Source organism: Amblyomma maculatum, chromosome 1 (assembly GCF_055883805.1).
Source record: "Amblyomma maculatum isolate TAMU_Amacu chromosome 1, ASM5588380v1, whole genome shotgun sequence".
Taxonomy (NCBI): Eukaryota; Metazoa; Arthropoda; class Arachnida; order Ixodida; family Ixodidae; genus Amblyomma; species Amblyomma maculatum.
In genome coordinates, this window is record NC_139344.1 from 115571019 (window position 1) to 115594262 (window position 23244).

General features: G+C 41.3%; 1 protein-coding gene across 1 annotated transcript; it reads right to left on the bottom strand.

The window, feature by feature from the left end:
* Nucleotides 1-123: 123 nt before the first annotated feature.
* Nucleotides 124-23112, bottom strand: MKP-4 (dual specificity protein phosphatase MPK-4). The gene is made up of 7 exons (XM_084588841.1): nt 22628-23112; nt 22437-22550; nt 15433-15554; nt 13807-13900; nt 12747-12912; nt 11099-11147; nt 124-9272 (listed from the first exon to the last, which is right to left on the bottom strand). Exons 1-7 carry the CDS (start codon nt 22960-22962, stop codon nt 8863-8865), a joined length of 1290 nt encoding a protein of 429 aa, XP_084444967.1. The 5' UTR covers nt 22963-23112; the 3' UTR covers nt 124-8862.
* Between the last annotated feature and the right edge of the window lie 132 nt (nt 23113-23244).

A 23244-nucleotide genomic window follows, 5' to 3' on the forward strand; every position in this document is an offset into this window, starting at 1 on the left:
GTCATACAACAGCAACCAAAAAAACTACAATGCAGTTATAAGTAAAACAATGCCAGCTCTGAGGAAATGTAGGACTGAGTTTATGTACATCAGGTGTCAAAAGTTTAAAAGGCTTGCGAGCTGAAAAAAAAAAAAAAATTACCCCAACCGCTACATGTAACTGGCAGTCAAAATGTGCAGCTCATGCTTTAGAGCAAGCTACACAGAAATAGCCAATTAAGCGACCTATGTGCTCCATAAATTCTTAAACCCAGACATATATGTTGACTGCATCAATGTGTATCAGTGTGCCCATAGGTCAGAATAAACAATTTGTAATTGATATGGACATCAAGATTGATCCCTCACAGTTTAGAAGAGTACTAAAAATGCAGGGTGCTAGGATTGAAGTGCACGAGTCTCGGGTGCCTTACACTCACTATAAATTTAATGTAACAAAACAAATTATATATCAATGGATACATTAATGCACATGGTATCAGGAGAAAATTACATTCGGCATGCACGACACGAATCATAAGAATTGTATTTTTTGTGAAGTGGGCAGTGTAGCTTTCCCAGTTAGACCTGCACTGTTTCACGAAAGCTGTTCCATTATATTCACTTTAGCTGAATATATTTTGCTTCTGACATGCCCCCCCTCTCTATTTCTTTGAAATAAATTATGGGGACACTTGAGACACCTCGAGATTGGAATGCAACATATCAAAAGCGATCTTGTTGCTACAGGTTTCTGTCACTGAACCTGATGGGCTCGCAGTTACTTGTTATTTTTTTATTTAATGTTTTTAGCACTTGTAGTAGGTTGCAGATCCAGCCCAGTGACTACAGGTTGTTTATCCTGTGTTAGACACAGGGCATCACTAATTCTGGCTCCATTCCAATCTGAGCTGTTTAGGGACGTTTGCACACAACCAAGCAGAGCTGCCAACTACTGCCAAGCCCACCACCACTCTTGGTCACGTCACATGACCAGCACATCTGTAAACTGCCAGGGCACCTGCAAATTCGGCCATGTCATATGGTCTCACGACATCTCTAACACCCCAATGACCAGTCAGCACTCATCTATGTCATCTGCCAGAGTGCCTGCTAACTTGGCCATGTGACGTGGTCTTGATGACACACAACCCGCTGACCGAACAGCGCACAGCATGCGCTTGGCCATGCCAAGTGACCTTCTGACGTCATCAACCTCCCGACCTCTGAAAATTTCCTGACAGCATCCAGTTTTTTTTATTCACAATCTTCATTTTGGCAAGCTCAAACTGTTCGCAAGCTTTTCTTTTTTGCTGCCAAACTGTACACCCATGAATGCACCTATGCCTGTGCACGGACGCACATATGCATACATGTACATACACACATACGAGCACATAGCCAGTGCTACTAAGGGACCACAAAGAGCAAAATCTCGGGTTATCTATGCATGGAAAAAAACTGAATATTCTAATTGGCCATCATAAGACCAATTTCACCATATTCACCATGCACATGCACAGCTGCTATTATGCCTGTATTTCTCGCCGGTTTACTCAAGGTAACAGTGATAAACGCAAGGAACCTACCTTGCCACACTGCGATTATAAGAGATGGTTTTTTTCTGTTTTTTTTTCCTGGCACACTCAGAGGGCAATGTTTTGAAAGACTGCACGGAAAATAATCTTAAAATCCCAGACCTACTTTTTAGCAGCAAGAAGGAACGACTGTAAGAACTTCTTTAGACGAAATATCAAGTTTCATTAGGAATACAAACATTACTTCCAAATAACAAAATAGCTTTTGTCAGTACAAAAAAACGAAGCACCCCATAAATCTACATTTCAAACTATAGATAACATGCAGTATTTACTAAGAACTACTACAAATTCTACGTCCTTTTTAGAAGTAGGAATGTAATGAAACTTTAAATGAAATCATCTATTCAGCTAGGAAGCTTGGGGTTAGCATACAATGTCACACTTGATACGTCACCATAAAACAAGGTGAAAAAAACTAAGGTACTCATTTGTTTAATTAAGTGAAAATAAAATCTGTTTCTTCCAGACATAGCAGAATTCAGCACTGAACTTCTTTGAACTGTTTCACACATGCCAACTCATAACCACAGAGGCTACCAATAAAGCACGTTTGCAAATTATGTGTAGACAAGTGGCCATGCAAGTCGCACAACCGGCAAGTTCACCATTTTGCAACATGAAACTCTTCATCTCCTCTGTCAGATTTTCATGAACCATTGACAAAAATTTGGCTGTAGGATAATGCCCATATGTATGTCTTTGACAGACAAGTTACCATGATATGACTAGTTCAACAATGGATGAAATTCTAGACCATACACACACACATTTAGCAAACGAAAACTGCACAGATATCCAAACACTGCAGTGCCAAAATAAAAGCAGCTCGCAACCGGCTGTTCCAGGCCATCAAGTTGAGAACTGATTTCTACCATCACATTTTTCTTGTTCGCAAACACAAAACAGTAAAAAAAAACTGCCTTCTAACACAGCTTTCACCTTAGGAACAGCGAATAATCTTCATTAATAGTGATGAGTTATCAGTGTATCAGTGAAGTATGACAGAGACAATAACTGCTACTACTAGCTTCACTTGCATGGCTCCAATGTCTTAAAGTTACTCCATGCTTGATGCACAAGACAATTATGAAAGGGTAGCATGCTTGGTACCATATTCCTTGGTTCACCCTGAATGTGATGATGATAGCCTAATTATCATCTATGGCATGAAATAAATTTTGTAAAATGCATGTGATGAATGGCGCATTGTTTCAAGTGTTCAACAATCGGTGATTCTGCTGCCTAACTAGAGTTGTCATCATGGCCTCTGAATACGAGCTGTGGCATGTATGTATGTATGCATGTATATGGCGATCAGCAAAACCATGTGAAACATGAGTATGATAAGTAATATTTTTTTAACGTAGAAAAGGTAGAGCATATAAAAACCAGCAAAAAAAAAAAAAAAAATCACAGATCAGAAGAATCTGACACACTTGCTAGACCTGAGAAGTGCATTTCAGGTGCAGTAGCCCACCATGGTGGCTCAGTAGCTACAGCAATTGGCTGCCAAGCATGAGGTTGCTCCATCAAATTCATGCTGTGGCACCTGCATTTCAATGGAGGCACAATGCAGAAGTTCCTGTGTGCTGTACAATGTCAGCACTCATCAAAGCAGCTAGATATTGTTCTGAAGCCCTTCGTTACAGTGACATTCCCTCCATCTCTCTCCACTCCTTCCTTCACAACTTCGTTCAGATGTACACAAGTGAGATAATATGCCTTTCTCTTCATCATAACCAACCCACTACCAAAATCCTGCATTTATTTCATCACCCCTCACTGGCCCTTTCTCATCTCTGGTTTTTGCATGTTTTCCCATGTATCCAAGAAGCCAACCCGTTATTCTCCTTGCCTGGTTACTGCACACAAATTTAACATAGTGAATTAGTTTGGTTTGTGGGGTTTAACATCAACAAAATTAATTCACTACCTATGATAGTCAAATGCGAATAATATAGGTCTAGTATTTTCTAAATGCATATATATACCACAATATGGCTTTATTTGCTTAACCTGCATTATGGCAGAGCTTCAACATGTAACAAAAGAGGGCTGCACTTAACAAACATACCGATCCACACCAGCAAGACACTTTACCAGAAACCGATATGACGAGGAAATGAAAGCGATAATTGGTAAATGTGGCTCTGTTCATGCACTTGACACAATTAATTTTGCAAGATGCTTTTCATTATAATACACTGTCACCAACAAGCTGGTATAGTTGGATACAACTTAAATAAACACCAGCTGGAAACAATGAGCTGTACCTGTATGCCTGATTGCATTTACTCGTGTGACTGGTCATAGCTGTAACACAATCACAAGAGCAAACGAAATCAGTTTTTTAATATTTGACCATATCAAACAAGCAACAGGCATCAAAATTCTAGCACTTATAAATTTGTCTGGTGCTTTTACATAACAAGAAAAGCTTTAAAAACGGATTACCTTTTGCCTCGGAAGAATTTTATGTGGTGGTCACTGCAAACCCGAGTTGTATCCAACTATATAATTAAGAAATGTCACCTTCCTGCTCATGTGTAAACTTCATAGCAAACACACATTTTGTTCATTTCTTCTGGAATGCACCAGAACTTTAGGAGAATGATTATTAATGCGAAAGCATTTCTTGGCTGATGGGTGGTGTAGACAGAGCCTGTCATCAGACCCTACCATCAGAGCCTGTTTGCACGAACTGTCAATAGAAAAAAAGTCATTGCCATGACTGGGTTTCAAATACGCGCCAGAATAGATCAGCTTTCCTGGCCCAGGCATGAGAGATCTATATTATTGCCACAGCCGATCATGCCTCGTGTAAAACTTGCAGCACACTCTCGCGCTGTTCTCCATCTGCAAAATGCTCTCACGCTGTGCAGTAAACATCATCATCTTCATGAAGTTCCGCTCCTTCATTTAACCTAGGTAAGTATGCCATATACATATGCCACCTGGCTGAGTGTGGCCAAGGTCTGTTAGCGTAGTGTCAGGCGAATCCACCAGGCAGCATGATAGAACTCTCTCAATGCTTTCGAATTTACACCTAAGCAGCCCTGCTCCTTGGAATTTTTTTCACAACATTCAGCATTTTTGTGCAGTTATACAGGGTATTTCACTGAACTTGAACAAAGCTTTTAAAACTTCCTGGCTCATTAACTTGGTAATGAAACACTGACAGTGCTCTTAGAAGCTGCCAAGCACTGCTGAATGCATACAAGAGCAAATTTGCTAAAGTAGACTATTTTAAACTGATCAACTAGCTTTTGAACCACTGGGCACACTGAAAAGAACACAATTCAAAAGTTACACAGCATCATGAGAGGCATGTACAGAGGATTCACTTTAGGATGAACTCGACTCAGGCGAATTATTTTTTTGGAGCCATATAAGAAACAATGCAGAACCCTTTGGTTGGTTTGGCAAAAGCTCCAATGTAGGGGAAAAAAGATCTGCTTAATACGATTGTACTGCACGTTAATTTAAAGCAAACTTTCGTAGTGACTGCAAACCAGGGTGACTCATGTAGCAGTACTCGTGGAGTATATGTGCGATACTGTCATGCCACAACAGATACTGGAAGGCACAGTAGCAGGTTGAAAAGGGTAAGGCCAGTTTTTCCCAACACATGTACCACAGATGCTCAACTCCTTTCTTTTCAAACATATAAAGGCATTCTACTGCACAGCCACTTTACACAAGCCAGGCTTTCTCAAGACTTGTCAATATCACCGGCTGTGCCAAAAAAACCAATTGTAAAGTTCGAACAGCAGCAGTAATATAAGTTCAGTTTTTATCTTTAAGAGAAGAGCAGCAAACAATTTCAGTTTTTGTTCTGGTTCACAAAAAACAGTTAAATTTTAGTCCACCTTCAAAAGGACAATATGAAATGCTGGTTTGCACTGGTATATCTACTTATTTAATGAAAACTTAATTATGATGGCTAAATAAGTTAAAGAATCAAGGTAATAGTGAAAAATAATAACCTTCAACTACTTGACTGAAAATAATTTTTGCACTATGCTTCATTGAGCGTGTCAGAAGATAAAAGTCGCAAGGTGGTGATGCACCTTAATGAATACCAGAACATCACACTTTACATCTAAAAAACATTTTTCAGTGCATAGGAGTGTTACCGGTGCAACAGTGATGATTTGTGGGAGTTTGTGAAGTTCTGGTTGGTGCTCCCTCCTTTTTCCCTATTTCAAAAAAATGGTACCTAACATAATGTGGCTAGGTTAGCAAAAGCTTACAGGACTGAACAATGTATATGAGGTAAATTTTCCGGCTGTTATGAGGACACATTACAACAGCACGTCAAATTGTTATCAACCCTTGTTATGACACATATGATGTTAATACTGCTGATGTTGTAAACTGCGCTTAGAACACGAGCTTAACATAAGAATGCCGTGAAATGTCACATGGCCTCTTGTGAAGTTAAAGGTATGGTCGGAAGTGAACATTTACTTGTCAAATTTATGTCAGTGAGCATGTAAATTTTCGATGAAAACTATTCATCACGAGGCAAGAAATTGACAGAAGCACCTTTACCCAATGAACTGACATAAAGCCCCAAGGTTGCACGTGACAAACTGGCCCTAAAGATTTCAGCCCTTGTTAAGAACTTTATATGTTGCCTCTTCTTTGCCTCTCATGGATTGCAGCCATACAATATTTTTTCAACGTCCAGTTGTCAGTGCCAACTTCAAAATCAATAATTTAGAAAAATAAAAGCTAAAAAGAATAAAGAATAGAAGTTGGCGACGATGCAGTTCATGGAACAGAAAAAAACAACAACAGGCAAGCAGCAGAAAGTAGACACCACAACGCTCCTGGTGTGTGGTGTGCAATTTTGCCTTGCCTCTTGGATGTGTTATTTTCATTGCATTAACATTCAGGCAGCTAGGCTTTTTGTAAAAAAATGAAATGAAAAAAAAAAAAAAAATCATGGTTGTCAAGTGGTATTTATGCCACAACTTATTCATTTTTACTCCTTTGTGTATGTTTGAATTTACCTTTGTCTACGTCTGCTTCTTTTTCAGTTTACTTATTACTTTAACCCTCCTTCTCTCCTGCACATGCATGTCAAATGGCCCATGGGGATAAAAGCCAGTCAATGCAACCTGCATGGCAAACAAGTTTGAGGACCCTGCTACAAGTACATGTATCTTGGTGGTAGCATAGAAGCACTAGGCATTATTGTGGAGTTACCAAGCAGAAACGACAACCGATTATTAATTTTAATAATTGCTACGCACCTGATGCGTAAATAAACTTTATACTTCTTGCACTCGTGATACTTTATTTTGCTGTTTTCAAGAAATCCAAGCATGTACCCCAGAGAGCTAACCCCAAAGTGAATAATTTAGGATCAGTTTATAGTACTCAGCTATACAGCAAATGAAACATATACCTATTCAACCTATCATGTCATTTCAGCTGTTTGTGCAGTACACTTGCAACCAAATGAAGTTGTGTAGCAAATAATCGGCACGTTGCTGTTCTTCAGACATTTAATGTTTCCATGTTTTCCAGCCCCTTTTTCAGCTCGCAACACATATGCTTTCCATAAATGACTGTTTTCTAACGAGTTCCACAAATTAGATCACAAGAGCTCCACTGTTTCATTAATTATTTTGTGAATTATGTCCGACCATTGCATTTAATAAGAAAAGGTTATGCAAGACCGCAGGAATAAAAAGGTGCATTAAGTCATCTTAAACAAGTTATAGGCAACTAAAAGCTGATGATGTAAAGTCGTGCCAATGGGTTCTCTCCTTTAAAGCATATCTACAACTTCTTTTTCTTAATCATACTTATGGCTTTTTGTTGGATGAGTGGGATGCACTATGCAAATGAGAGTCTATGCCTTTATGTACTGCTATAAATTTGCACATTGCATTTTGACATGATGTCACCAGATGCTTACAGCATTGGCATGATGGCATGTAAGGGGGGTTCTTTCTCAGATGCCAGGCATCACAACAACTTTATGGCCCTGCCATGAAGAAAATTTCAGGCACAAACCAACTGAAACTATAAGAAACCGGAATGGCACACATGCAACACATACACTGTGCCATGACAAAATAATAAAATAAAGACAAAGGGATGTGGTGAATTTGTAATTACTGCTCATTCTTGCCTACCCCATTTTGGCCATGTTCATCAGCTCTAGTGAAAAAGACTAGCACAAGCCAAGAAATGTGCAGGCAACCATGCAATGCGATGCAACAAACCAGCCTTAGCAGTACTGGTTATACAATTCAGTTTTACATTGACTGTCTTCGGACTGCATCGTTGAATTTGATTTGCCATCACTTTTTTGCGCCGCTGCTGCATGGACTTCTGGAGGATGGAGGTTCATAAGCGAGAGATGATTTTTACCAGTGGGTGCCTGAAAGTGCAACCAGCGAAGGTGCCCGGATCTGCTCTGATCTGGTAGGGGCACTCGGGAGTAAAGGCTTCACACAGGCACATAGATCACAGCTTATTTGCCAAAACTGGACTGCACTGCAAACGCAATGAAATGAAAATAGGTGTTGAACATCCTGGGGCTATGTCCAATGCTTTATAAACAAGGTATGGTATGGTATGGTATGGTATGGTATGGTATGGTATGGTATGGTATGGTATGGTATGGTACGGTATGGTATGGTATGGTATGGTATGGTACGGTACGGTATGGTATGATATGATATGGTATGGTATGGCATGGTACAATACTGTATGTGAGGCTTAACATACCAAAGCTGCACATGGGCTCTAAGAGATGCTGCAGTGGAGGGCTCCAGATTAATTTCAACCATCTGAGGACCTTTAATGCAAAACATCACACCGCAGAGTGAAGTAATCAGCATTTTGCCTCAACAATTTTTTTTTTTTCTCAGGCAGTTGCTAATGAACTTGAGAATACCTCCAATGTAGTCAGACTTCAAAGTGTTCATTGGAAATAATAATGATAACAAGCTAGATGTTATGAACACATTATAAACAAAATACAAAGCATAATAAGTGCCTTGCTTCTTCTCTGTGAACTAAGTCAGATGTTATCCATGGCTCAGTGAACCAGCAGTTCAAAGTTTCACCTTCTAGAAATTCTCAGTTTAGGCAGAAAGCATACAAATTTATGACAGAGAAGAAATATATACACATACGAGAGGGCCACCTGCAGCATTCCCACCTTTGTCATTTTCCCCTGCTGAACAACAAACCTTGTTAGCAATGCTCCTTTACTATTCCTTTCACAAAGGACTCAGTTCATTTTTCATTCATTCACCTAGTTCATTCTTGGGTATTCCCGTCCACCATCCTGGGACTCCCCTTTTGACTGGTGAAAAGCAGAGACGGGTGAATTTTCAGTGCTGTGAGCCTCCTGTTGCCCTTCGAGTTGACCGTAGGCACAGCCTAGCTCACTCTTGTCATTCTCTGGCTGCTGCTCCAGCTGACAGCAAGCAGAGATAGGCTCGGCATCACTACTGTCAGGCTCCTCATCCAATTGTTCATAGGGGCACACAGTATCAGTGTCGGGCTCCTCTTGTAGCCGACGGTAGGCAGGCTCATCAGAATTGCGCTTGTCCGGCCGAAGGAATACCTTGACAGGCTGTGATGCACCAACAGCCCTGTCCACTTTGCTTGGCGTGATGTGAAAGCCTGGCTGGGCACAGGCACCACACTCGCAGTACAACCCTGCAGTAAACCACACACAGTAGGTAACAGCTATGCAGCAATAGCTCAACTGCATACATAGATGTTTCACTACTACAACGCTAGCTGAATTAAGCCCAGCAACTGTGGAAGAACCTCCTAAAAGGGCATGCTGTCAACGACTTAACCTCAGCAAGGACTTAAAAGAGTATAGACAACAAATTTTAGATGCTTGTTTTCTTCTCTGTACATGGATTACCAGAATTGCACTATGCCATAACTCTCTGCTAAAACATTTTTTTGGATGTTGCCTAGGCTGGCAGTGCTGGCAAACCATGCTGAGAAAGCAGCATCTTCGCAGTAATCAGTTCCTTTGTTCAACATACCTCACCAGTTGGCATTCCCATAGCATGCCAACTGACCACACTTTCGTCAGTGCTCCTGCTTTCTGCTTCGTCGCTGGTGAGCAGATCGAAATCAAAGTGCCTGGCAATGTTGGCAACGTCCACGCCATCGGATGAAATAACATCAGAGTCCGAGCCAGAAGCTACGTTCAAGCGCTGCTTGACGACAATATTTTTTTGCACATGCGAATGCAAGCAGGTGAAAAATGGTACCCATGTGCATGATCAGATTCTGTATCCCCATAATCACCAGTCTTGCCAGTAGGGGATGCTCGTGTAGCATTTTCATATCTCTCACGTCATCCCACACTTGTTCTCGGAGGGATCGAAACCGAAACTGGTCTTGATAAATGCCCTGATAATTATTTAGTTAAGCTGTGCAGGGCCTTTTGGAGTTGCAGTTCCCCTGTTCGGTTAACACAAAATCTCAACACAGAGAATGTATGTGTCTATACTCCTTTAGATACTGCTATTGTAAAAAAAATAAAACGTTTCTCTTAGGCCCCTCAAGACTACCTGTTCTTTGATGATCTCGAAAGAGTTGACCTTCAGTGACATCACACAGTACATGGGCACCTTGCTTTTGGCATCTATCTAAAAGTGACCGCCACAGCTGATATCGCACCCTCGTCCTTTGCATCCTAAGCCCCGAGCCACTTCGGCGGGGCTCATGACAAAATGCATGTTACTGTTCACATTTCTAAGTTCCAGAACACATTCGAAAGCCCAGATGAAAGGTTTACAATAGAGCCCTAAACAATTAAATTTAAATTCCATGAAGAGCACAAACCATTACAAGCACAAACCATTACAAGTCCCAAACAAAAGGAAACTTGACATGATTGTCGTTAAATGCAAAAAAAAAAAAAATGTATCTTGTCACTGCTGCTTAATAGTTAAGTGGCTGCTTTGTTATCAGAGGATTTCTCATGGAAAAAAATTGTGTCATTTTTCATGCTATGCATCGAAACAGCACCAGGGACAGGCATGAAGACAAGGTAAAGTGCATGCAATGCTGTAACTTATTTTGAGCATGATAAACCCCAATGTTCACTAAATAAAAATATTGCTGAACGAGAGCTACTATCTAACCTGTCAATTAATTCTACATTTTTGTATACAGCCAGGGCTCTGCCTCTGACGCAGCCAATTTAATCCCAGAAGAGCGAAGTTCCCCAAACTTGTCCGATCACAAATGCTGCTTTCAGTCAATGCTGTCAACCTCTGCCACATCACAGCAAATGAATGGCAATAAATTTTTTGCGTGACAAAAGTATTAGCCTGAAATTTCTGCCATTTCAATATTTATTCAAATTTAATCTGCTCACATTCAACATAAATGTTAGGGAACGATTCCAAGACAGCCTTTCCATTAGAGGAATATGTTTTGCACAACAGTAAATACTGCAATGGGGTTCATTGCACTGAAAAAGGAAAGAAGTAAAGAATATTGCATGCACTTACCTGACCAATTGTAGTACCCCAGTTTTCCATGACAATTTGGACACGTTAACTGCATTGAGGATAGAGAGGCACTAATAAATGAACTGCAGACATACAAGTCTGTTTTTATTCAGCATACATGTGACCTCCGTTACTGGCTGCTACAGGTGACAGCTGTGCTAGTGCGGATAGGTAGCTGGCATTGCAAATCGGCATGTATGCAATGCAGGTTCATTTTGAACAATATGGACAATTTTCAAAGGAAAAAGTGCACACTTTGCAGTGAATGGGCAAGGGTAAGTCTGATAATGTACCACTTAAGCACAGATGAAAAACGAACAGACATGGGCTATCAAGGAACATGGGACTGGCACACAACAACACAATCTCTATTTTGCTACTTGCTCAGCATTTTTACATGTGACTGGATTACAATGCGCTTACAAGATTACAGTTGAATACAACTAAGTCTACAGTAACCGCTACACAAATTTCCTCCGCGACTGAAACTAGTTCTCTGTTGCAGCTTTTCTTTCAGACCAAACTAAAAGCTCAAGAATTTTGATGCCTCTGGTTTGTTTGACTTAGTAAAATAATAAAAATTAACCTCATTTACTGTTCAGAGGAGTAATACATGACACATACCATGGCCGACGGTTACCAAGTGCTGTTTCTTGAAGTTGTATCCTTCTATGCATGGCATTCTGGTTGTATTACAGTTACTCATTTAACTAAAGATGCTGTAATTTTTGTTAATTTACTTTCAAAGAAGATAACTGATACATTAAGCAAATTTGATTTTATTAACACCTAATGATGCAATTTGTAGTTTTATAATTATAAATGAATTACCCTGATGCACTAATTAATATGTTATAGCAAGAGTAAATGCAATGCAACAGACTGTCAATGCTTTCATGGACATATACTCTAAATATCACCAGACATCACACACAGCAGCAGCAGCAGAAGCTTACAATAATGACAAAGACAAGAATGAGCAAAACTCTGGTTAGCTCTTTTCTTGATGTGATAGCATTAGAGTTGTCACACCGAAATCTCGCCACTGCATGTATCGAAATTCTATGACTGGTTGAGATAGAAGACAATATAGGACCAAAAATGGAGGAAGCCCAAACGCAACCCTAAAAATAGACTGGGAAAAACAATGACTGTGCCCCCTTGAAGGTTCTTGGAGATAAAGGACCTCTGGTGTAAAAGACATTTACGGTAAATTATTTTTGCAGTAAATGATCTTTACCTTTCAGGTAAAGGATCTTTGGAATAGGTGGGACAGCAGTTGGCTTTTTACTTTTTTAAAAGTGCTTAGGAGACCCTACAAATTTTAATAAGGCAGCCATTTTAGCCTCATGTAAACAAATAAATAATGAGGAAAAAAGCTTTAATGACACTAATACTACTAATACTAGCAGCAACAATGATAAATGAGAAGTGTCACACTACAAAGCAGGCAGCACATACTACAAATAAGAAGTGAAACACAAACCACAAGTGAGGACTGAACACACAAGCTCGGGATCAGTTGTTGCATTGCTGCGGCTGGTGAAGGGCAACACCTGAACAGAGTCTCTCAAGTAACAAAAGGCTGTGCCAACCATGTTAATAAAGCCCTCCTGTACATTTTAAAAGAAATATAATGTTAGCTCACCCTGCCTTGGAGTGCCCTTGCTTGATTGAAAAGCCAGGCCGTGGGTTCCACAAAGATACTTGTGTTGCAGAGCCTCTCCTCAGGCTCCTTCCAACGAGTGTCCCACCAAGCAATACTGTAGCCTGGAGTGTGGGGCACAATCTTGGATGCAAAGCAGAGGGTAAACCTGCAGCAACAACAGGCTTTGCAGTTCAAGTCACACACATGACCAACCAATCGGCTCTTCAACAAGAATGGTTGCAAACTACTACACAACCAGTTGTGTATTATAGTGTGCAACCAGACACCAGAAGGAAAGTGTACAAAACTAGTATTTTCTCACAGAAAGGTTTGTCCAGGCAGCTTACAATTAGTTTTCAATACTGCATTACTGGGTACCGCTGTACAGTGGACAATAGAGGGGCCGGTGGTAAGCCACATAATTGATCTTGGCATACAGATAACTACATTTTGCGTTCATCGGTATGCAACAAAGGAGTAAGCTTTCCCTTTCTATGCATTGCAGTGTGCAGTTTTACACAAACTCTTGTCACAAATCACCACCATCTAGGCATGCAAGGAATTTCAATGTGCAGTTTGTACACATATTGTAGTCCAAGTAACATGCTCCCACTTAATGCCAGCAAGCCTCGAAATGCATGACAAAGTACATGGAAAAGAAATACTGCCAATAATAACATGAGACAAGTTCAACTGAGACGCACAAGTGATTACCGATTGATGGCATGAAGTGATGAAGTGGTGACACATTTCACGCTGACAGCTTTCCGGTAAGCCAAGAGCTGGAGATAATAAATAAATTGCATAAATGTGCTTTTTTTGGCATAAATGGCCGCTGAGGAAGTAATGCGAAAAGCTGAGCTAGCTGGTGTAGCATTTTTGAAAAGTACAGCAGAAACAGAGGTTGGATGAAACAATAAATAAATGCCATATAAACACTTTCTAGAATAAAACATGGGGGGGATGATGTCACAATGTTTCACTCACTATGGTATAGTATGGCATATGGTACGATATGGTATAGTACAGTACACCTTAGTAAGGTCATAATGGCACTGACCTACACTTCTTGCACCTGAGGCATTCACCACTAGATTTGTCCTGATCAGTCCAGAAGTTCTTCACTTCACATGGCACAGCATAAAATGAGCCAGCTGCAATGAAAGACCTTCAGTTACCACAAGAGATTTTTGACATAAACTTCTCATTTAATGTCAGGGTGAACACACTTATCTCAGGCGTTAATACTACTGAAGATCTACGGTGGGATACACATATTAATAACAACTGTACCAAAGTCTTTAGGTCTCTCTGGTTTATCCGGCATAAGTTTTCAAAAGCCCTTGTCCATGTTAAGCTAGCAGCATATAAAGCGTTAGTCAAACCACGTTTGGAATACACTTCGTGCCTGTGGGACCTTCTCACTGACAAAAACATAGTCAGGTTAGAAAAAGTCCCCTTTCAATGGTGGACGACGGCTGTTGCGACGCGCGTATTTCTCCCCCCCTTTTTTTTTCTTCTCTATTTTCTCTTCTGTCCGCACGAGGCAGTGGAGGTGGCTCAGCTAAAGCCAGTAGCAGGCCCGTGCATTTTCTTTTCATTCTTCCTTCAGTCACAACAACAACCGTGCACTGACATCGCACAGCACACGGACGACACTTCGTTTCACCTCCATCGAAGAACCACGGCCAGATTCATTTGCAACCGATATAAAAGAAATGACGACCCTACAGAAATGATCAGGTATTTCGGCCTTGACACACACAATGAATGTCGATTAAGGTACCTATACCTCATATACAACAACCAGATCCAGATGAACAATCATAATTTCGTTACCACAAACACCCCATGCGCAAGCTCCTGTTTTGATAATGGTACAATGATTCAAACGTATGCCTCTTTAAACAACACTTTTAAATTTTCCTTTTTTCCTAGAACCATAAGCGACTGGAATAAATTGCCAAACATATTGTCGATAGCCCCACTACTGACGCATTTATTGAAAATTTGAAGAAAATGCACACATGATGTTCTTGTACTCCTGTGTCCAATTTCATTTGCTTCAGTGTCCTGATGTGATGTAGTTGATGCTTATTGTGCGGTGTAATTTTAATGTAATTTTTTTTTGTGCTCACTCTGTTATCAAAAAAAGCCAATAACATTCGCTGCAGCTGGAAAACTACACATTTTGGTGATCATTAGGCAGTCTCTCAAGGTGGTAAGTCAAATGTACAAGGTCAATAAGAAAAAAAAAATTGGAATGGTAGAACAGCATTAACAACCAGGCATTCTTTAGTGCATTATAACCACATCTTGGTTTAATGATTATAAAATGTTGCAAACAAGTTCTGCAAGCAAATCAGATATTTAGTGCCTTTAGCAACAAACAGCCACTTGGATCTCTATACATACCCCTTCATTACACCTGTTAAGGAAACTACTCAACAAGAAAAAATTACCAGCTGCACTAGCCACACATTTAGAACAAAGCCCAAACCTGCATTGCTTGAGGCACAAAATGAGGAAAACAAAAACTAAATGTCGGGTTACCACTGCCTGTTTTCACAAGACAAATAAATATGGCTTAGATATGATATATAAGTAAGCCAAGTGGCAGCATGGTCACAAGCTATGCAAAAGCAGCAGTAACTGAGAGTGTTAAAGTAGGCACTGCAAAACTCACCTCTTTTTGCCAAATGAGAAAGCCTCTCCAAGACAAAAAGTCTGAACTGCAGGTCTGCTCTGTCAACCTTGTAGCCCATTTTTTGGAAAAGCTTGAGCTGGGCAACAAAGCCTGCATTTGGCCTATCACAGAAAATAAAAGTAACAGGAATAGTTACTAGGAAATGAGGCACAAAACAACATTTATGCAGTTCAGCTCATCTGAGCCAGGTTATATGGAGCGATAGCTTGGTTAAACATCATCTAACTGCCGAAGTGGCAAAGGCAATGAGGGCATGCACAACATAGGGCCAGGAGCAGCCACCCTCCACCACTGTCCGTCTCGGGTTGTCCAGGCAGCGAGCGCTGCTTTTTTATCTAGCGAGAGCGAACCACTTGGTGAACCACGTGATACAACTGACGAGAGTGAGCGGTTGGAGCGACGGCGGATACGATTGTGCAGCCCACAGCTTGGCAGCGGCTAGTCACGTAATGTGCCATGTGCCACATCTGGCACAAGGGAGATGCAGCTACAGTGTTTTGGAACACTGTAATGCAACAGTCAGCATAACGGTGGGGGTGACGTGAATTGTACAGCTGTGGCGGCAGTGCACCTCTCGTTAGAGGTCATTTCCAAGCCTGACTTTACTTTCAGTCTTGCTTGCGAGAAGTGGTACTTAGCTCCAAAATATCTAAGCCGTGCACCAATTCTACATAAGCACAACAAAAGCGATTTGTTCTCATCAAAATAAACAATTTTTTTTCTTTTCTTTTCTTAATTTCTTAAAATATTTTTATACACCGATACTTAGCATCAGCAAACATTGACTTTCAATTCTGAGCAGTTTGACACTTTTGATTGCATTTCTCATTTTTTCATTTACTTCAATTTATTAACTGATTGATTACATCCTAAATTTTCTTAATTAGCATCATCAAGCATTGGATTTTCATTCTGAACATTCTGACAACCTTCGAACTTCCCTTTTCCAATTTTTTTTTTCATTTCTTTACATCATCAATTATTCAATTACTTACAATGACCGATTTCATTAACTCATCACCACCTATCACACGTCAATCAATCAACAATGATTATAACCACAAGTTAACACGACACGGCTTTTTTTAAGCAGCCCTCGATTATTTCTGACACGTGGTGTTGACTACTACTGCTACTATACTATGATGCCGGTGGCTTTTTGACCTAATGAGCTGTATACACTGTCACTTAATAACTTAATAATAAATAAAGTTAATAAAAGTTCATAAAAGTTGGGCTGATTTTAACGCTCATACTGCACAGAAACTTTCTTCACTCCTTTCACATGAAACGTGCATATAAACACTTTGCAATATATAAAATAATTGCCAGGTTTGGCACTCGAGTGCTCCAACTGTGTGTTGTGTTGGATTTAATAGCGCATGCAACTAAGGCTATCATGTGCGAAGCACGAGGTATATTATGTCTATGTTATGAATACAAACTACAAACATCCGAGACAATACAACTTGTTTAGGAGCACTGCATACTCTGAGAAGTTACAAACACAGGCGGTATCAACAAGTGCATCCTCTCCGAGGAGCAAGGTGGGATGGAATGGGATTTGCTTGATGTAGAAGTGTATAAAGTATTTTTTTTTTCTTATTTTTTCGAATTTCATACAGGAGAATAATACATGGTTTATAGTGACCTCATCTCCACTATACTTGACTTACAACAAAATATCAAGGGCCTGCCTATGTGTGCTGGGCTCAGGTTCAAGCCTTGAGCCCAGCCCACGCCCAAAAACTAAAGGCCATAATTCCTGACCTGGCCTACACTTATGGGTCAGCTTGAGCCCCTGCAGCACTCTAATGGCAAGCTTAAGAGCCTGAAATTGCATGGCTGCAGTTCTTTTTGCAGCCATCAGCCGGCTCCTGTTGTAACAGGTTGTGCCATGCTCCTTTCCTTAAAGCTTGTTCAAGTCAGCCGTGCCAGCTTTGTTTTATATTAGAACAGCTGCCCTGAAAGCTGAACTAATACTCCGTGTAGCTGATCCACTGTTCTTACTTCTAGGAGGGGTTAGCCCTTCAGTTTCTGGACAAATAGAGTAGAGAGATCTTTCAGTAAATGTACGGGGACAAAAATACCAAACAGCAGTTGGGCATTTTCAGTTCACTGCAATGCAAAGTCTGTTCTTCAAGAAGCTGCTAGGCAAATGCATATTTAATGCAGGTTTCATTCCTATAAACCACACTTTTTCATAACACTTGCAAATCACCTGTGTATTGTGCAAAGCTCAGTCACTAACTATGGCATCATGCCAATGACTATTCTAGGAAAACAAAACAAAAAACAAAGTGATGATAGCATCAAAGGTCTAGTAGCATACCTCGACAAAATTACAAGTGCTCACTGAAACTCACTCAAAGTTTTGGTCAACCTGCAGACTCTCTCAAACTCACACATGCTCCGTCTCAACAACTCATGAACTCAAACTCGTTTAGACTCACAACTCATTCGGACTCACTCTGACTAAGGACTCATCCAGAGTCAACGCCTCCTTGAGACTAACTCACTTTGATAGGAGACTCACCTGGACTCACTCGCTCATTTCGACTCATGGCTCACTTTGAATCTCTACTCCATTTGGGCTCACTCACTCTTCTCGACTCAACTTATCTGGAGTCCCTCACTTTGACTCAAGACTCGTTTGGTCTCACTCACTCCTCTCGACCCATGACTCAACTGGGCTCCTTCACCCATTTCAACTCACAACTCATCTGGACTCATTCACTCACTTGGGCTCACTCAAGAGTCATTTGGCTCATTCTTTCAGTCAGCTAAGCAATTTATTTAGCCCAAGTGGCCCTGACCAAGGCAGTTATGTTCAGGTAGGATGCTTTGTTTTTTTGTGTGTTTTGATCTGGCTGACTGTTTTTTTATGTGAATGAAATGCTACATGTGATTTTTACTCAGTTATTCAAAAGCAGGTATAGACAAAAGCCTGAAAAGGCATGACTAGGCCTCTAATCACCTTAAGTTATACATCAGTGGCAACATTCATTGTGTGCAAAATGCACAAAATATATCAGAAAGCTCAATCAGGAAGCCATTCAACAGATTTCTCTCTTTCGGTCACCAAGAGATGTTGCTAAGCCACTGAACTTGCAAGTGTCCTTTATCACGGAAATATATCTCCCCCACCCCCCTTGCTGTCAATAAATGAAAAAAAAAAAAAAAAAAAGCACATACCATTGTCACGAAAAAATAAATCATGACCAGAGCCTGAGCCGGGACTCACAACTCAGATCATGATCTGAATTTGTATCAGACTCACAAAAAGATCATTATCAGAAAGAGAGCCCAGACTCGCTCACAAATCAGATCATGACCTGAATGCAAGGCGGTATTCACTCATGACTCAGATCATGATCGGATGGTGAGCGTGATTGAGCCGGAGAGAGTAGACTCATAAGTGATTCCGCTGACCTCTGTCTAGTAGTCATATGTTGACATCGTTCGCATGTTCAATATGCACTGCAACTATGGGGCAGACACTGCTTTTATCATAAAAATGTCAAAGCCTCCAAAATGTGAATTAAAGTTTCCTTTTTGTCTCCTAGTACTGTGCACTTCTCAACTCATTAGTATGTGTACATATGCACCAATATCTACAATTCCTATTGCATTTACCTCCATGCAACTTTAAAATGGTTGGGGTTTAAGCACGACTTGAACATAGTTATACAAGTGAAAGCTCTGTTAAGCATGGTTTCATATGGTTTAGCAAGGTTGTACACGGTTTAACGTTTTGAATTAGGAAGACCCTCAAGCTTTTCCTTAAGAGTAGATGGGTAGCACCTTTAACACCGCCTTTTAATTCAAAGGTTTTTAAAATATCTTTCTGGAGAAAATGATTTTGGAGAAACGAAGGCATGGTATCTGTCTTCACTCATGGTCACTCAACCCAGCTCAATGTCATTTGCTAGCGAGGCAAAATAGGAAGTTGCACCCCAAGTAGTAGAGCTTACGCGATAAAAGCATTAAAAAGAATGGTAGAAATTGAGACTTCTTGCAGGGCCCCTTTATTTGCTTATTGCCCATCACTACACCTGAAAGTACATGAAGCTGCCTTGCAGGCAGTGCAATGACTCATTTACCTAGATTTCCAAGAACAAAAAAGATATAGGGCTTCGAAATATGGTTATGAGAAAATGCCATATGGCCGTTTTTCATGTTTCTGATTGTTTCTTCTTCAATGCTACAGCATACCTCAATACAGAATACTATTACACTAGTAAGCTCACAAGCTTTCATGATTTAATTGCTTCCACTTTCTGTAGACTTACAGCACTGAATTCAATATAGGGTCTTGCGGTGCATGCATACTTGCTGGTTTTAAAATGCAGACTCTGCACTCACCACGCCATATTGTCAGCTACAAAGGACATGACAGTGCATGAAGTGATTAATGGTGCAGTAACAGAAGCATTTCCCATTTTCTGTAGCTAGTGCACAGGTGACTGCCACAATCGAAACGTGTATGTAAGGTGAATGGTTGTCAAATCTTTTGCACCCAAATAGCCTCCCTATTCACCTCCATGTCATATTTCCTGGCAAGCAAGGTTCCTATATGTCTACTACTTGACTGTTACTACTGCAAAGGCCCTGTAACATCCTTTGTTGATAGTGCCTTTTTTAAAATTTCCGAATTCCTTCCTCCTCCTAACTCTCGCTTCCCTTTGATGACGCTTTCAGTGTTTTTTTTTGCCTCACCATGAACCTTGATCCGAGCTGGATGCTCACTTCACCAAGGAAATTCAGGTCCACAGCAGACTACCATGCTGAAGGGTACATGCTGAAGGGTACATGGGCGGATCCAGCACAAAAAGAATGAACAATGATCCTGTCTCCAGACAACCAGGCATTGATGTGATGCATCGCTTTTTTACGTTGCTCTTTGATGGAGCACTCAAGTAGATCATGTTGGAAACGGAAAGGATGAAAGAAAAGTGTTTCCAACATGATGGTGAACCTACAAACCCAACTCTTTACTCTTCTAACTCAGGTAAATACTTTTCGTTTCCATTCGAATGATTAGAGCCAGTAATGGCACTTTATTTCAGTATACATGCAAGGCATACTGATACCTGCTTGAGTCACAAAATATGCCAAGAGATGAACGGATACGCATGAATGGACCAATAGTTAAGGAGGGCCTTTTTAAGTGCTATAACAATAAATGCATCAGTGGCAGTAAATTATTGAAAAAAAAAAAAAAAAAAAAACACTGACAAGAGGGAACATAAAAGAACACAAGATGAGTGCGGCCTTGTGTTGTGTGTTCTCTCTTCCCATTCTCTCACAGTGTGTTTTTTACATCAATTAGCAATGCACCAACTAGCCCAGACAAAAGACCTGATTCAGTGGCAGTAAGAAAGAAAAAAATGCTAGTGGCAGCTGGTGACAAGGCATGAGTACTACAGCACTTATTCATTTTAACTGGAATAGATCAAAAAAGCGCAAGTGTTGCACTACACTCACACCTCATTAACACCTGCTACTCTGCATGCCCTGGCATACAGAAGGCAATACAGAGGAGTCAGGAAGATCTATTGGTGAGTGAGAAAGCCAACCCCCTAGTTAAGCCAAGCACAACATACTGCATCTCTAGAAGTCAGCTGGCATGAGAGACATGCATGCTTTTATGCTTCACTACTTTTATTGCGAAAGCAATACTACTCTAGGTTTCGAGCCTTCAGCGTAGCACGGTGGTAGCCACGTCTTACCCACATGACGCTATGACGTCACACCTCACGTGACACTAGGGTGAGAGCTGGGCTACCAACTCAAGCGGTCGGCGTAGCGCGGCGGTAGCCACGTCTTACCCACGTGACACAAAAGCGAGAGACGGGCTCCCAACTCAAGCGGTCGGCGTGACACGGTCAGAGCCGCGGTTCAGTTGGCAGTTTCTGCCAACTTGGGTCTCTCGTTTCACATGGGACGGTTATGTCAGAATCAGCCTGCTAGGACCCTGGTATTCACGTTACCCTTATAGGTCACTAAGGCACGTTCACACGGCTCAGTTAAAGCGGGACTTTATATGTGGGCTGAGGAAGAAGAAAAAGAGAAGAACGCTCGATCACCCGCAGCTAATGCTTTCGCTCGATATTTGGTTCACCAGCGTTGAACTCTTGTAATTTTTTATGAATCAAATAACACAGTGCTATGTTGAAACAACTATGCATCTGGAAGGAAAGCCTTCTCCTACTGATACACTGATTGTCTTTCTACGGTATTTGCGTTGTGTTAACTCAGTGAACAGCAGCAGCATACATACATATTCAGCACCCCCAATGAATGAAATGTGCAATGTAACTTGCAATTAGTGAAGGTAAGCTGAGCAACCTTTCACTTGATGATTTCAGATGGAAGGTGCTGGTTGATTTGGTTTCTGAGGTTTAACGTGGCAAAGTGACTCAGGCTATGAGACACGCCGTAGTGGAGGACTCCGGGAATTTCAACCACCTGGGGTTCTTTGATGTGCACTGACATAGCACAGCACATGGGCGCCTTGGTTTTCACCTCCATCGAAAAGTAGCCGCTGAGGCCGGGATTCGATCCCGCATCCTTGGACACAGTGGTTGAGCGCCCTAACCACTGTGCCACCCCGGTGGGGCAGATCGAAGGTGTAGCAGCGCATGACCTCTTAAATGCTTTAGCCCCTTCTATGCATGCATGCTTCATTGCAGCATGCAGTGTGTCAAAGGCCATGGATTTCCTCCAATGTATGTCACATGTTCAAGAACTCACTTGTATTGCTTTCTGTTTTAGGTAAACAGGCCCCATCAAACAAAAGTAAACGTGAACTAAAATAAGCTTTAATGTGGCAGTATGCAGCAAACAGCGGTTAATTCAATTTTCCAGCACATAAGCTTTCTCTAGATAGGTTAACGATTAAAATAGCGAACACAGAGAGGAAACGAAATTACTATATTTTCCAGTCACAGAAAGACCACTTCAAAGCAATGATCACGTACCCAATGCAGGAACGCCTCTCCTTCAACTTGTGCAGCGCCTCAGTAAAATCTAAGGCGTATTTCCGCATGAGGTGAGCGGCCACCAGCGTAGCGCTCCTTGAGACACCGAAGCGACTGGAACAAATATAAATGGCATTGATTCTACGATGCAAGCACGCGTTTAATGAAACAAGCTGCTGAGCTCAACTCACCAGTGCACAAGACATGCGCCAGTTTGCTGCCCTTTTTCAATGAAATCACAGGCCTCAATGAAACGGCTGAGCAAGTCTTCCTCGGCCCGGTCTTCAGCGTAAAGGTACAAGCAGACGACATTTCCCTCGAAATCTACACGATACGTGTCGACCGTGAGAACATGCGTGATTCCAAAGCCTTGAATGAAGTCTTCGCTTTCCGCCGCATCACGACCGCCAAGGTAAAGGCCGTCTTCCACTAGACTGCAAAGGGTTATGCTTTTCGGGCACGCAGGATTATCCGGGGGTTCTGCTGAATTCTGGCTGCAATCGCCAGCCCCGGTATCAGAACTCATGCCTCAGCAGCCGTCGGGGACCTACGCCGGAGCCATAATTGCTGTCAAGCTGTTAATACCCCGATTCAGCAAGGTAGCAATGCAGCTTGATGAAAGCGAGAAAAATGCGTCCCCGTGACTACTCTGCGCGAGCAGAATAGAATACGAAAACAATATACATATCGCAGGCCGACCTGTCAAAACAATAACAGTGATGATCAGCATCAGCTTTCGACACTTGTCGCCAGGGGCGTTAGCTACGATTTGCTTATTGCTGATGATAACGCCAAACTAGCCAAACGC